The sequence below is a fragment of the Xyrauchen texanus genome, chromosome 29 (assembly GCF_025860055.1).
Source record: "Xyrauchen texanus isolate HMW12.3.18 chromosome 29, RBS_HiC_50CHRs, whole genome shotgun sequence".
In the NCBI taxonomy this organism is placed as follows: domain Eukaryota; kingdom Metazoa; phylum Chordata; class Actinopteri; order Cypriniformes; family Catostomidae; genus Xyrauchen; species Xyrauchen texanus.
In genome coordinates, this window is record NC_068304.1 from 34,911,067 (window position 1) to 34,926,459 (window position 15,393).

Genomic DNA, 15,393 nt, shown 5'->3' on the forward strand with positions numbered 1-15,393 from the left:
GCCATGTGATTGGTTGATTAGATAATTGCATTAATGAGAAATTGAACAGGTGTTCCTGATAATCCTTTAGGTGAGTGTATATTATTATACATAAAAATAAATATTATTATTCTTATTATCTTATTAGGTGCACTTGAACCAAAACGAGTTGTATAAGCAGTAAAAATAGTGATGTTGCCTTAGCAAACAATGCTAATACAAACATGCATTTCTGTCATCAGGGAAATTTTACTTTGGATTGATGCATTGGTGGTGTGGATTTGATTAGGGTGGGAAAGCCAACAAAAAACATCATGGTCACGAAACTCGCCGCTGGGTAGAGGGCCGTCAGTAACAAGCAGTCCTGACAACTTAATTAGCTACACTGCTAAAGATTTATTGGTTTATCAATCAGAGCCTGCGGGTGACGCCCTTGGGGGATAGAGCCATTTCAGTGAACTCTGTGACCTGTGACACACACACACACAAAACACAATAGCTGTGTTCCAAAAGCTTGTGAACTGCCTTGCTGTATGCTGTAGTGTCTACACCGCATTTACCTTCCAAGGCAGCATGCTAATTTGAAGTGGACTTTATGCATGGGAACACCATGTGTGAAACAAAGAGTGCTTCACAAGTGAATCACACAAGAGACTTGACTCATAATTGACTCCAATGCAGTTTGACAAAATTAGGTATCTAAGAAGGCAGCATAATGGTGCTGCCAACCTTTTAGAACAGCCTTCAAGTCAAGAACATGATTATGATGTCAAGATAGAGAGCTCATTATGAAACAGAGCCATTGTCTGTCTTTGATACTGACTGTATCACTCCAAAAAAAATAAATAAAAAAAACTCATTCACAAATACACACAATGGGCCTCATTTATGAAACATGAGCAGAACTAATTTCTGTGCAGATTGATGGTGAAACCCATCCTGTGTAAATGTTCACATTGATACGAATGTGAAAATTGACATTAGAATGGTTTTAGAAACAATTTAAAGGATTTTTTAAACAAATACTTGTAATTATGGTTTTTGCCAAAATGCCCTTGTTTATATCACAGTTAAAGTATTTAAAATTAATATGGGGGTCTTCTTCAAGCAGTGTTAGGGGCAGTTCACACCAAAACACTTTTGCGTCGATCCACACAGATTTAAAAATTTTCTCCTATGCATATTAAAGATGGACGTCTTTGGCCGTTCTGCCACATGTTGTTGTTTTGCAGCAGCTTGCGCAAGAGCATGTCAAGTTAAAAACACACATCTTTAAATGGTGTATTTCCTGGGGCCTGGGTAGCTCAGTGGTAACCACCTGGAGTTCGCTAGTTCAAATCCCAGGGTATGGTGAGTGACTTCAGCCAAGTCTCATAAGCAACCAAATTGGCCTGGTTACTAGGGAGGTTAGACTCACTTGGGGTAACCTCTTCGTGCAACAACTTTAATGAAATGAACCCTCTCTCACTTGAACTGGTGCCCCTGGCTTGTCTTTATCCCCCTCTCGGCTGATTAGGTGACTCGGGGCCAGCCGCACACCCTCACTACCTGGCCACGCCCTCCTCCTCATCACATTTATACTTTGTACTAACTATTAATTTCGGAGAATTCCTTAATAGCCTATTTTTCCCCCATTTTTTTCACTAAATATTTACATTGCATCTTCTGAAATTGCCTTTCTTTGTAAATAATCAATCCCTTGTACAGCATTCAAAACTTTAGACATTCAGGAATTTATTTTTTTAAATGGATTTTCTCTCCATCTTCTTCCCAATTTCCAATGCGCTCTAAATCCTCGTGGTCGCGTAGTAATTCGCCTCAATCTGGGTGGCAGAGGACGAATCTCAGTTGCCTCCGCGTCTGAGACCGCCAATCCTCACATCTTATCACGTGGCTTGTTGAGTGCGTTACCGCGGAGACATAGCACGTTTGGAGGCTTCACGCTATTCTCCATGGAATCGACGCACAACATTCATACTTGATTTTATCCTTCTGGAGTTTATTTGATTGTGAAAATTGGACTGACAGTTGACAGGTGACTGGACGAGAGGGGCTAAAAAAAAGGCTTGGTGACGTCAGCCAAAAAAAAAGTTCTTTCAGCAGAAGAGAAAGTTTAGTTTAAAAAATATATATATATATATATTTGGAATAACATTGGCCAACAATTCATTCACAATTAGACCAGGAACCTGTTTTAAGAAAGTAAATAGGGAGATAAATAGTAAATTTGGTCACACTTTATATCAGGTGGCCTTAACTTCTATGTACTTGTATGTAAATACATACAAGACTATGTATTTACTGTATAACTACATGTTGTCCTGCAAAATTCCCACATTTGCTGCTACTGAGGTTGAGGTATGGGCAGGTTTAGGAGTAAGGGTAGGGTTAGGTTTAGGGGTTAGAGTTAGGTTTTGTTGTAACTACAAATGTAATTAAATGCAAGTACTTTATATGTAATTACAATGCAACAACATGTATGTACATAATAAGTACATTGTATCACATGGTTAGGTACATAGTAGTTAAGGCCACCTAATATAAAGTGGGTCCGTAATTTTGATTTCATGTTGACTTTGCGGTCTTTTTGTGTTGTTCACTTTCTAATGCTGAAATGATACAACTGCAGTGTTACAAATGCTCTCCATAACTGCATACTTTTGAAAACGATGACATTAGATTGAAAAACAAACATGAGTTTTTAAACTTAAACAGATTAGTGTGGTCATGGCTAATTGAGCATCAAAATGACACACAAATGTATTCTAAATACTAGAAAAAGCATCCAAGTTTATGTAATTTAATCATCATAGTCATTGTCACATAGCAGTTATTGTTGGTTTTTAAAGGTAAAATGAGAAGCTATACACTCAATGAACCATTTAATTTCAAGTATGTATAGTATGCATTATCACTACACTATTTACTACACATTAGTATGTCAAGTAGTAAAGCCAGGTACTGAAGCAGTGAGCTAATTCACATTAAGCTGTTCAGCCAAGAACAGTGACAAACAAGAGGAGAAGCAGAAGGAATGGGTGGATGAGAGGCAGCAGTAGGCCCTTGCTGAGAGAGACGCCTGCAGACATCAGAAGCAGCCCGATAAAATGCTGCTCCCGTGTGTCAGCAGCGGGTATTACACATCAAACCTCTCCGTACCTGAACGAGCTGCCCCCCGGGTCATTCAGCTTGTTTTTCTGATTTCCTGAGAGCTGTATTGTGACTCCCATGGGGCTTTTGCATGTCTGGATGGCTGCTGGTTTTCCTAAAGTACCTGGGAAACAACAAGACAGTATTATTGTGAAATTAAACGATTAGACTCATTAAATATATAGTAAGTCTATGTGCTTCAAGACCACCGCTATGGCAAGCCAAATTGAGGTTTAATAATTTGCATGATATGAATTGTTATGCAAGACTCTTGACCCACTCAACTCCAGGGGAACCGTATCACTGCTGACCCTGCACTCTGACCCCAGCTTAGAAGGGATATGCAAAAAAAAGTATTTCACTGTATATGTGCAAATGCAAAATATGTGACGAAATAAAGGCTTCTTCTATTAAAAATGATCATTTTTACTAGTAAGAAGTACATAGCAGATATGTGTATTGATACTGATATGTGTATTAAATACTTAAAGTAGTGAGAAATACATTTTAGATTTCCTTAATTGTGTTTTGAATGGGAGTAAATGACATTGTGAAATTCTACCAGTGAAAATGCAGCTATAGAATTTAACAATGACGGTTTTTACTAGTTGAAATAAAAAAAAATTATATCAATAATGTGTATTTCTGCAAGTGATGATGTCATTTTTTATATCAAGAATTATCGTTTTTACTAGTGCTATAACTGTCTTTTGGTTGAATCTCATGAAATCATGTACTGGGACACATTTTGAAGAGAATTAAGCCTATTTTAATCCATTATGATTTTTTGCATCGTAACAGAATTCTTATATTATAAAATTCCTTTTATTCCTAAAGAGGATTCTCTGGAATACACTTTATATTTTTATCACAGAGGAAATTCTCTTTTAATAATCTGTTAATAAAAAAAAAAAATTACTTGGATATATAAATACTTTTACAACTTAAATTATATATTTATTTAGTTTCCAGCAACAAGTAATTTATCAATCCAGTCCACATTAAAAGTAAAAATGTCCTTAAAATAATACAAAAACATCTAAATAAAACCTTACAAAATAGGTTTGATTTTCGTTAAACAAAACATAATTACTTTTTCTTGCTTTTGATTTTGGGGTGAAATATGATTCAGATATGAGAATTACTCGAAAACAGACAGAACAGGAGGTCAAGACACCATTTTTACAGATTTTCTGAATTGTCTTCATCGTCTATCTCTGACTTTCTCTATATTTACCTCTTGTTTGTCTTTCCGAGTTCTCCTAAACTTCCTGAATGTGTCTATACACACACACACACACACACACACACACACACACACACACACACACACACACACACACACAATGCAATGACTGGCAGGGTGGATTTGAATGTGATTGTAAGAGGCAAGTTCTTTGCCCACAGCTATAGTACATAGTATTTTTAGAAACTTTTCCCCTGAAAATCCAATTTAAGTGCTAAAACATAACATAGATTCAACTCTGCTGGGCAGGAAGAGACAGATCAAATCTGTATGCACACCTGAATGTGTGTACATCTGAAGTCATCCAATATCTTTGTGTGAGGAACAGACTAAAATTTAAGTTGTTATTTGATGAAAATCTTCCCCTATATATATATATATATAGTGCACAAGTTTTATGGACTGTGTTCATACTACAGTTATGGTGATTTTCATTGAGCTTGACAGCCATTGGTCACTCTATGCTCCTACTGTGTATGGAAAAGATAAAAAATGAATATTCTGCCAGAATTCTCCTTTTGTTTCCAATTGTAGAAAGTCATGCTGGTTTGGACTGACCTGAGCCATATTTACGCCATCTGGCCGTACAGTTCTTGTTGCAAAACCATGTCATTCTGTGCTGATCTGTGCCAGTTTGCACGGTTATTTTTATTTATTTATTTATTCCCTCTGTGGTGTTTGAATGTACAGTATGTAACATCAGTTGGCGACTGTGGTGTGAGGTAAACACTGGAGCAAGTGCGCTATGGAGGAACATTGCATATTACAATTTTTAGGACTACCTGCTTTTTACTCTGTTAAAGCACTGGAAAGACATGTCCCATGTTGCATAAAAAAAATAATAATAATGAGAAAATAATGTACTATACTTTTCATAAAATCATGAAGATACACCAAACATTCACTATAAATATGATAATTATCTTCTGTTCAGATTATTTGGCATAACTTCTGCTAAAATGAGCTGATGATGAATTATGGATTGAAAAGTCTCTCAGGTGTGCAGAAGGTCCTCACCTGCCGCTCGCACCGTTTGTGTGATGACCACGGGCATACGTATCTGACCCCCAGGGCCCACTGCCCTCTTAATGCCCTAAAAGATACAAACAGCACAGAATTTACACTCATTTCACTTTGACATTTGAGCAGTTTTACAGTTTACAGTGATTAAATAAACACTAACCGGGTCAGTTATGCCTCTGGTGCATAAAGACAACTTAAACAGCTTTCACAACGCACTAAAGTCCCAAAATGTGACGTATATCAGAGTGAAACAAGAATATTTAGCTGGAAAATTCTTCCAGCACAATGGAGAGAGAGGAAGAAAACAAGGTAATGATAAAGTGATGAGAGGGGCAGAACCCGGAAAAAAACACTAATAGAGACGCTTCGGTCCCCAGTGAGTCCCTCAGTGCCGCCCGGAGCAAATCCCATCCATCCATTCCACTTTCCTTCCACCTGCATATTTCTCTGACTTGTTTTCTTTTGGCCGGACACACTGTCTGTTGCCACATTACAGCTCTGAGACAAAAAAAACCTCAGGGAGATTATCACATGAAGATACTGAAAAACCTCATATACTACAGATACTACAGAATACTACAGAACCGAGGACCCACAATGACCAAAAACTCAAATAAAATGTTATGACAAAAACATCCATTTACTCAAACTGCAGGTCACAAAATCTTACCCTGAGCTGACTGAACCTGCCCATTACAGTATTTTGTTGTACAATATATTTCGTATCCCAGGACTTTATTTTTGGGCTTGATAAAATTAACAGATTTCATCTTTCGTCTTTTTGTTATATGAAGGTCACATTAAAACTGGCTTAGAAAGTTTTTTTTACCATGCCTTCCTCATTTATTTTTGGTACTGTTCAAATGCCTTCTATGTATAGATCTTACTGTTTAAGCTTTTACCCAGACCCAGACTGTCAATATTAAACTATGAAAATCCATTCTAAAAATATAAATTATTATATGTTTAAAACAAAAGCCCATTTATTTTTTATTGTGTGAAAATCAGAGGTGGAAAGTAACGAATTACAACTACTCTTGTTACAGTACTTGAGTACATTTTTTCACATTTTTCTACTTTTTTTAAGTATAAATAAATAATAGTCGTTTTACTTTGAGAAGAAATCTGCAAGTTATAAGCACTATATCTGTTTATAAACTAAAACGCGCTGTGTGTGGAACAATGGAAGCCCGCAGGGCACAAAATCATGAGCACAGCAGCTCTCATAAACTGCCGCCGGTGTCCTCTCTTCTCTAATTTCTGCCCTGTCACTATACAAGTACTATAATACTGTGATTTTCTGCATATTTCAATTTATTCTGGAAAGCAGCCTTTCATTCAGATATGAGGGAACCATCTGAACATGTATAACCACTGATCAAACTTCACTTGTTTTTAAGGAAGGCAATGTTTTAACTGTGTCAAACATTAACACAATGTAGTTTGACATATGTGCGAATATCTTGTTTATTTGCTACTATATGTACAAACTTTTTAATAACTTAGAAAGATACAATGCCATTAGTGTCGGAAATTAATGGGGACTCAAGAGCAAAAATGCCATTGAAATTGGCAAAAATATCCCAGAAATTCTAAATATCAGGGCAAAAAAATCTTGTTCCTGTGTTATTAATAACTGATGTAGTTACAATTACATACATTGCGAACTTCTAATGAACATAATTTTTTTTTCCCGCCATCCGTTTCCTCACACAACTGCGCGCACAGATGGACTCTCCACTTCTTTCAATCCGCATCAGTTCGGTATTGTTCTCCCGCGTTAAATAACAGTAACCGTTCGCCCCTCTTGTTCAAAATAAACTGTCCTGGTGGGTAACACTCACGCTTATGGTGCTGTACTGTAATTCCCTGCCCTGTCTCTCCCGCAGAGACCAAAAGTGTGCAAGGGATGGATGTTTTATAAACAAGGTATGAGAAATCACAAAACATAATGCTACCATTTACTTAATATTAATATCTCAATATCTTAAATAACCATAATGTTAATTAAGACTTTATTATTACAACTGTAATACAATAATACATATACAGAACAGCCACTTTTATTATTTGAATCAATCATATCTCTCACTAAACACAGTGTTAAATGTTTATTTTTGCCTTATTATATTCAATTGGCATATCTGGATAATTGCTGCATTATCATAGAAGGATACATTTCCTCCTCTATGATATTGTATTATTTTAGTTTTTTTACAGTATGTTAACTTAATAGCCAAAATACTTGGACATACACAAATGAGAATAAACCTGAAATAGGAATGTGTTTCAGTCACAATGCACATTATGTATTTTAGAGACGATTTATAGACATTTAAAATGTTACAAATGGTTATTTCTATTTAAATATATGTTATATTCTTAAAATATTATGTTTGTCCAAGACTCCTCTTGCAGCAGTGCAGGTCTTTGGCATTTAGAAGCTGCTAGTTTAGGACCTGTGAGGAGTCTGTTTCTCAAACTAGAGACTTTTTGTCTTTTTGTTGTGCATCTGGCCGTCCACTTCCCTCTCGAACCAGGATAGAGATTATTTTTTCAAAACAGTAATGCATGGAAAAGCCTTCATCTCTCTAAAACAATAGACTTAAAATAGAGAAAATAGAATTTCAGGAGAAATGTATTTCTTTTTGCCTATTTTTAAAACCAAAATTTGACTAGCAAGTGTAAAGCAACTTGTAAAGAACTCACAAAAATAATGTTTGAAGAAAAATCAAGGTAAATATAATTTGTGAACAGAATAATTTTATTGGCCTTCCAATCAAGCTCTAATTTTACCAAATTATGCAAACAGTTTAATCAATTGTAATGAATTATGTGTGCATTTGATGCATACAATTTTAGTTATGAAATTAGCATTTGGCTGAAAAAGTTGGCCATTCTATTTAAAAATAAGATTTATTTCCATCACCATCATTCCCACAACGTAATTCTATTAAACACAAAACGAAATTTTTAAATGTGGTGAAAATTTGCATTACTTTCATAAAAAAAACGAATAAATAAATAAAAAGACTAAACTCTTACGATGCATGTACATATACTGTTGGACATTGTTAGTAGACAAATGTAAAAAATGTGTGAGACTGTGAAAATAAAATAAAATTAGTCATTACTTTCTTGAAGTTCACAGTTCTGAATGTGCCTGAAGTTAAAGACACCCCCATATACACTTATGTAGCATTTTATTGTTCCTCTCAAGTCCATTTATAATGTTTTAAGGTTGGACTTAAAACACACTGTAGGAGCCATTTATTATTATTTTTTGTATTGACTTGTATTTCTTTAGTTGTGTGCCCTCTGCAGGTGAGGTGAGGCCTTAAAAGCCTAGGTGTTGCTTGTTGAGTGGTGGCCTGCTGGGAGCACACAGTCTTTAGACCTTCACCTTTGTTTGTGTCCTGGATGTTTGTTTAATTTGTTGTTTGGCAAACACTGAATTTTTCTTCCAATTCAATTTGTTGCTTCAAGAAATGAATAAACAGCATTATAAACAAAGGAAGAGTCTAAATCACTCAGCAGACCCAAGGAGTGACCAAATGGACAATTTGTTTTAAGGATGGTCACTACACACACCATTTTAATTTTCATAATTATTGTCTACCTCTCTGGCGGTTTTGGCATCAATACCTTTAACGCCTCCAGATTAAAATGATCTCTGTTATGATCAAAGAGTCAAAGTTAGCTTGCAGATGCCATAACTACAGAATTCTGTATGTCAGACCTCCTTGATAATGGCTGGTTGACATTTTTTTGTACATGTGGGAGGTCATATGTTAATGAGCTCATGTCAATATCATGACAATTTCTTTACAAGCTTTTTTCAGTTTAGTTTCAATAAATGTTCTGGGTGGACTGGGGAGGATGCTTTACAATGTGAACATTAGAGTATGTTGACATAGTACTCAGAACTCTTATAATGTCAAAAGAAACAACCAAAATGCTCTAACAAATCATACCATTTATGGTGGTTTTTTCTTAATGCATGTTACAAAAGGAAACATACAGTATGCATGATATAGAGAAAACTGAAATAATATGAGAGATAGGTATACTTGAGGCAGTACAGTAGTGCTGTTGGGTTGATGTGGCCGTACACTGATGCCAGTCTGGACTGGTGAGATGCTGGTTTTGTTTGGCTGTAGAGGTTGAGTGAGAAACTGTTGACTGCTCAGTAGAGACAAACGTAATGCCGGCAGACTTTTCTAAACACATACACATACAGACAGACACACAAGCATCATTAGTACCAAATGTTGTAAAACAAACCACTTTTAAACTATATTTAGCGGTGTTTGCAAAAGCAAGCATCACTATAGCCATTGCTCATATTGAGGGTTAGAAATTGTAAACAAACCCTTAAGCCCAAGTATTAAGCATCAGCGCATAAAGCATTCCAACTTGTTTGTGCTACAGACATAAACGATACCTCAAGTAATGCGTTTTGTTGACGGGAGGCGATTACTTTTCTTAGACTAACGATTATAATTTGGCTGTTGATAAAACAGGTGAAAAGATCACAGAGATTTACATAATCAGAGAGACACAAGCCATACCTAGAGAGCAAAATATCAAATAGAGACTTGTGTGTGGATTCCTTTGACATATGCTAGTAAGCAACCACCTAGCAACCACCCAAAACACATGTGATGCCAGCCGAAGAGTAAAGCCGTTTCAGAGGTGGAGCAAGTTCTTGTATTTTTATGAAAGATAAAAGGCAAAATTTGTTTTATTTATGCACTGATGAATCGTTCACATGAGCATGTATTAAAAAGTAAATAGGGTAGTTTTGATTTCTTGTTCACTTTAAACATAAGTGTTGTATGTTGTATGTAAACTGTCATTTTATCTCATTGTGTCCGAACAGTCCGACAATGATCATTAACTTCAGTAATCAAAGACAGAATCCAGACCCCCGTGAGGAGACCGCAGGCTGCTCATGTCTATTTCTGGAGGATTTTGATGTAAGCGAGCTAACCTCGCATGACAGCGTGGGTGTATTAGCGTTTACAGTGTGGAGCGGGCAGGATGTGTCATGTATTCTGCCTTGCTGGACGCGCCTGTGGCCAATAATGCTGTGAAGAATGCTGCCGTGTCAGAGGAGGTGGCCGTCTGTGAGGGTGTGTGTTTAAAGTAATTGTTCACCCAAAAATGAAAATTCTGTCATTGTATACTCAACCCCATGTTGTTTCAAACCTGTATGACTTTCTTAATGGTCAGTGTGCAATGACTTAATTTTCAGTCTGTTTCTCACACAGAGGTATCGTACGACTTCAAATTACTTGACTTATCATCTCCTCACACTCTCATTCTATGGAAAAGATTGGCCAGGGTATTCTTTAAAATCTCCTTTTGTGTTCCACAGAAGAAAGAAAGTCATACAGGTTTAGAACATCATGACAGTGAGTAAATGATCTTTCCCTTTAAAGGAACATTACAGTTTACATGTTAAAGGGATAGTTCACCTAAAAATGAAAATTCTCTCACCCTTATGCCATCCCAGATGTGTATGACTTTCTTTCTTCTGCTGAACTCAAATTAAGGTTTCTCTTTTTAACTTTTTTAATATTTCAGATCTGTAGGTCCATACAATGCAAGTGAATGGGTGCTAAGATTTTGAAGCTCCAAAAATCACATACAACAGCATAAAAGTAATCCATAAGACTCCGGTGGTTAAATAAATATGTGAGAAACAGATCACTTTTACATTCTTCTTCTGTTTTTGGTTATTCACATTCATAAGGCATAATGCTTCTGGGCAGGGAGGAGAATTTTAAGCAAAAAAGAACTTAAATATTGATCTGTTTTCTCATCCACACATATCACATCACTTCTGAAGACATGGATTAAAACACTGGAGTTGTATGGATTACTTTTATGATGTCTTTATGTGCTTTTTGGAGTGTCAAACTTTTGGCACCCATTCACTTGCATTGGATGGATCAAAAGTGCTGAGATATTCTTCTTAAAATAAAATGTTTTATTCTGCAGAAGCAAGAAAGACACACATCTGGGATAGCAACGCTATAAACCGTGGAACACTAAAACCCTATATAAATGTATAAACAACTTTACAACTCAAATAATACACCAGTTGTAACAGAATTAATGTAAGTGCTTTTATAAAATTATAAGCTTTACATTTCTGCTTTCCACCAAAACTTGGCCCCATTCACTTCCATTGTAAGTGTCTCACTGTAATTTCGATATCGTCTTTTTTAAAGAAAAGGAGGAACGAGATTGAATAAATGTAGGTGGTAATCAACATTATACCACAAATGCTGTTGATTGAGCTTAACTTGTACTGAATCTGGAATATTCCTTTAAGTGCATGTGTATGTTGACGTACCTTCAGGAAAGGGACCAGGTAAGGCTGCGGAGACGATTTCAGCTCAGATTGAAGCCGGCTGGTAAACTCCTCTGGGTCAATTTTTGCATCCTTAGAGCAGATGACAACACATGTATGCATTCAAATCCAGCTAAATATCTGTACAACTAAATAAACATGAAAAATGAACTACATGAATACAAGGTGATTAGTGTTAATCGAAAACAAATTAAACTTTGACCTTAAACACATGAGTCAGATTTCATTTTGCAAAGAGGTATAAAATGAGACATAAGTTACAATGTAATTGCCATATGACATACGGTGACCTAAAGACGTGAAATAAAATCGGATGGTGCATTTTTGAATTATGAACTAACATGAACAATGAAAATAGTGTATTGACATATTGACAATAACCAAGATTAAGGAATTTTGTTGAAAAAATATTGTTCATGGTTAGTTCATGATACCGAATGCATTTACTGATGTTAACAAATATAACCTTATTGTAGTGTTAGAGAAACAGTTATGTTCAATATAGTAATTGCAGAAACACTTTACAAAAAGGTAGTATTTGTAAACATAGCTGATTACATAATTTCCATTTGCATGACTTTCCCATTCCTGAAAAATCACAATAACAAAAGTTCCCTGATATTTCCAGGTTTCTACTTTTTTAAGGTACTTTAAAGTAGATGTTGAACGATAGTGGATTTTGCAGATACCGATAACTAAGGTGGTGTAAAAGGTCGGTAAGCATTTAACTGGACGATAGTTTTTTAAAGTCTGTGGATGGAAACGCCTTGTTGATGAGAGAGGTCAACAGAGAATGGCCAGAATGGTTCAAACTGACTACAGACTAAAGTCTACAGTAACTCAGATAACCGCTCTGTACAATTGTGCTGAGAAGAATATCATCTCTGAATGCTATTCTGAGATGCAGGTTGGCACTGTTTTGGTGGCACGAGGGGGACCTACACAATATTAGGCAGATGGTTTTAATCTTGTGGCTGATCGGTGTATGTTAGAATACCTTGCATACCTTTTTCCTGCGACAATTCTTGCAGAATCCCTCCACCCCATCTCCACATTTTATTTAACATTTTCTTAATATACATTCACTTCCATTAATCTCTTAGCATGCATTCTCTCTCTTAGTAGTCCAAAGGGGAACTATTCTTTTAACCATCTACCCAAATCTCAAGATGATATAAACATGTGAACATGTGAATAGATATTATGCTTTCACATGCTCTCTTACAACTTAGATAAAATGGCTTTGTGATGTTTTTGAATAAACAGTCATATTTGTTTGCTGATGTCTCTGGTACTTGCCAGAGTAACAGAAGAAGAAGAAAAGAACTGTCAGTGGCATAACAACTTATGAAATGGATTCTAACTCTTAGAGCACAAATACTGTATTTCACACTGCTATAAACATTCCTGTTATGGACCAGAATCAGCACACATACCAGTAAATCCTGCACCAGCGCTTTCACGTTTCGAGATGTCTCTGGCGAAGGGGAATTATGGGATGCCAGCTTGATCAGCGTTGCTAGGAAGTTCTTACATTTCTTCACATTCTCCTGCATTTCCTGATAAACAGAATGAGAGCAAACGTATAGTTTTATTAGACATGTTGAATCATATATTCAGTGTGTTAATGGAATTGTGTGTTATGAGCAGATCAGACACATCATGACACAACAAGTTGAAATGAGTGTCTGGATTTAGACGGCTGTTTGTGTTAATAAACCTTTTAAATCTGGTTCTGACTCAGACAGACACGCTCTGCTGTGCTTTTGTTGCTGTGCCGATCAGCGATCACCCCTCACAGCTAAATAAAGTATTTTAATGAAATACATTGAATTTCATTTAAATGCTACAAAACTGTCAATCATTTGAGGTTAGAGAATGTGTCAATCAAAAGTCTTTTTAAGGCCGCTGGCATGTGTTACACTCACACAAACTGATGTCTACACGGAACTGAAATACTGTTGATATACACCTTGTTTGAATAGATGAATGGGTGAATACATTTTTTATTTTTATTTTAACATGCCCAATTAAGTGATATTTTGCATAAAGGAAACAAAGCTTTTTAAGGACCATTCAAACATTTTTGCATTGTGACATTATTTTCATGTCAATTATGCACTCTTCCCCATATTCCCATTACTGTAATGTGTAATAAAAAAAATTGTGTAATTCTTAAAGTTTATTCTAATTATATTCTCATTTGTGGAACAGTAAAAATCATAATACAGAGCAAATACTACTATGAATATCCTACCAAGAATATTTTAGATGCATTACAGTAATGCTAATGAGATCTTTTTCACATTACGATAATGAGAATTGGGCGTAATTAAGTTAAACTAAGCTTCATTTTCTTTAAGCAAAACTTAATTTCTTCTTTTTCTCTTTATTTTGGAGTAAAACTTAAAAGTAAAACTATTCTTCTCACAACAATTGTACAGAGCGGTAACGTAGACATTGTCATTTCGAACCAGTCTGGCCATTCTCTGTTGACCTCTCTTATCAACAAGGCATTTCTGTCCACAGAACTGCCGCTCACTGGATGTTTTTTGTTTTTGGCACCATTCTGAGTAAATTCTAGAGACTGTTGTGTGTGAAAATCCCAGGAGATCAGCAGTTATAGAAATACTCAAACCAGCCCATCTGACATCAATATCATCCATGTGATTATCTAATCAGCCAATCGTGTGGCAGCAGTGCAATAAATCATTCCGATACGGGTCAGGAGCTTCAGTTAATATTCACATCAACCACCAGAATGGGGGAAAAATGTGATCTCTGTGATTTGGACCGTGGCAAAGTTAATGTTGGTGCCAGATGGACTGGTTTGAGTATTTCTGTAACTTCTGATCTCCTGGGATTTTCACACACATCAGTCTCTAGAATTTACTCCAAATGGCGCCAAAAACGAAATAAAAACATCTGTGGGTTTCTGTGGTGTTCTGTGGATGGAAATGCCTTGTTGATGAGAGAGGTCAACAGAGAATGGCCAGACTGGTTTGAACTGACAAAGCCTATGGTAACTCAGATAACCACTCTGTACAATTGTGGTGAGAAGAATATCATCTTAGAATGCAGTTCTGAGATGCAGATTGGCGCTGTTTTGGCAACACGAGGTAAACCTACACAAAATTAGGTTTTAATGTTGTGGCTGATCGGTGTATGTATATATATTTATTTATATATATATATATATACACTCACCTAAATGATTATTAGGAACACCATCCTAATACTGTGTTTGACCCCCTTTCGCCTTCAGAACTGCCTTAATTCTACGTGGCATTGATTCAACAAGGTGCTGAAAGCATTCTTTAGAAATGTTGGCCCATATTGATAGGATAGCATCTTGCAGTTGATGGAGATTTGTGGGATGCACATCCAGGGCACGAAGCTGCCGTTCCACCACATCCCAAAGATGCTCTATTGGGTTGAGATCTGGTGACTGTGGGGGCCATTTTAGTACAGTGAACTCATTGTTATGTTCAAGAAACCAATTTGAAATGATTCGAGCTTTGTGACATGGTGCATTATCCTGCTGGAAGTAGCCATCAGAGGATGGGTACATGGTGGCCATGAAGGGATGGACATGGTCAGAAACAATGCTCAG

At 36.3% G+C, this 15,393-nt stretch overlaps 1 protein-coding gene across 1 annotated transcript in view; it reads right to left on the reverse strand.

Moving 5' to 3' along the window:
- Positions 1 to 15,393, reverse strand: part of LOC127622800 (transcription initiation factor TFIID subunit 4-like) — a 105,617-nt gene that overhangs the window by 69,129 nt on the left and 21,095 nt on the right. Inside the window, exons 5-9 of the mRNA XM_052096888.1 lie at positions 13,217 to 13,339; positions 11,763 to 11,852; positions 9,469 to 9,618; positions 5,393 to 5,468; positions 3,139 to 3,253 (exon numbers count right to left, since the gene is read on the reverse strand). Coding sequence (XP_051952848.1) covers positions 3,139 to 3,253; positions 5,393 to 5,468; positions 9,469 to 9,618; positions 11,763 to 11,852; positions 13,217 to 13,339 — 554 coding nt within the window. The remainder of the gene's footprint in view (positions 1 to 3,138; positions 3,254 to 5,392; positions 5,469 to 9,468; positions 9,619 to 11,762; positions 11,853 to 13,216; positions 13,340 to 15,393) is intronic.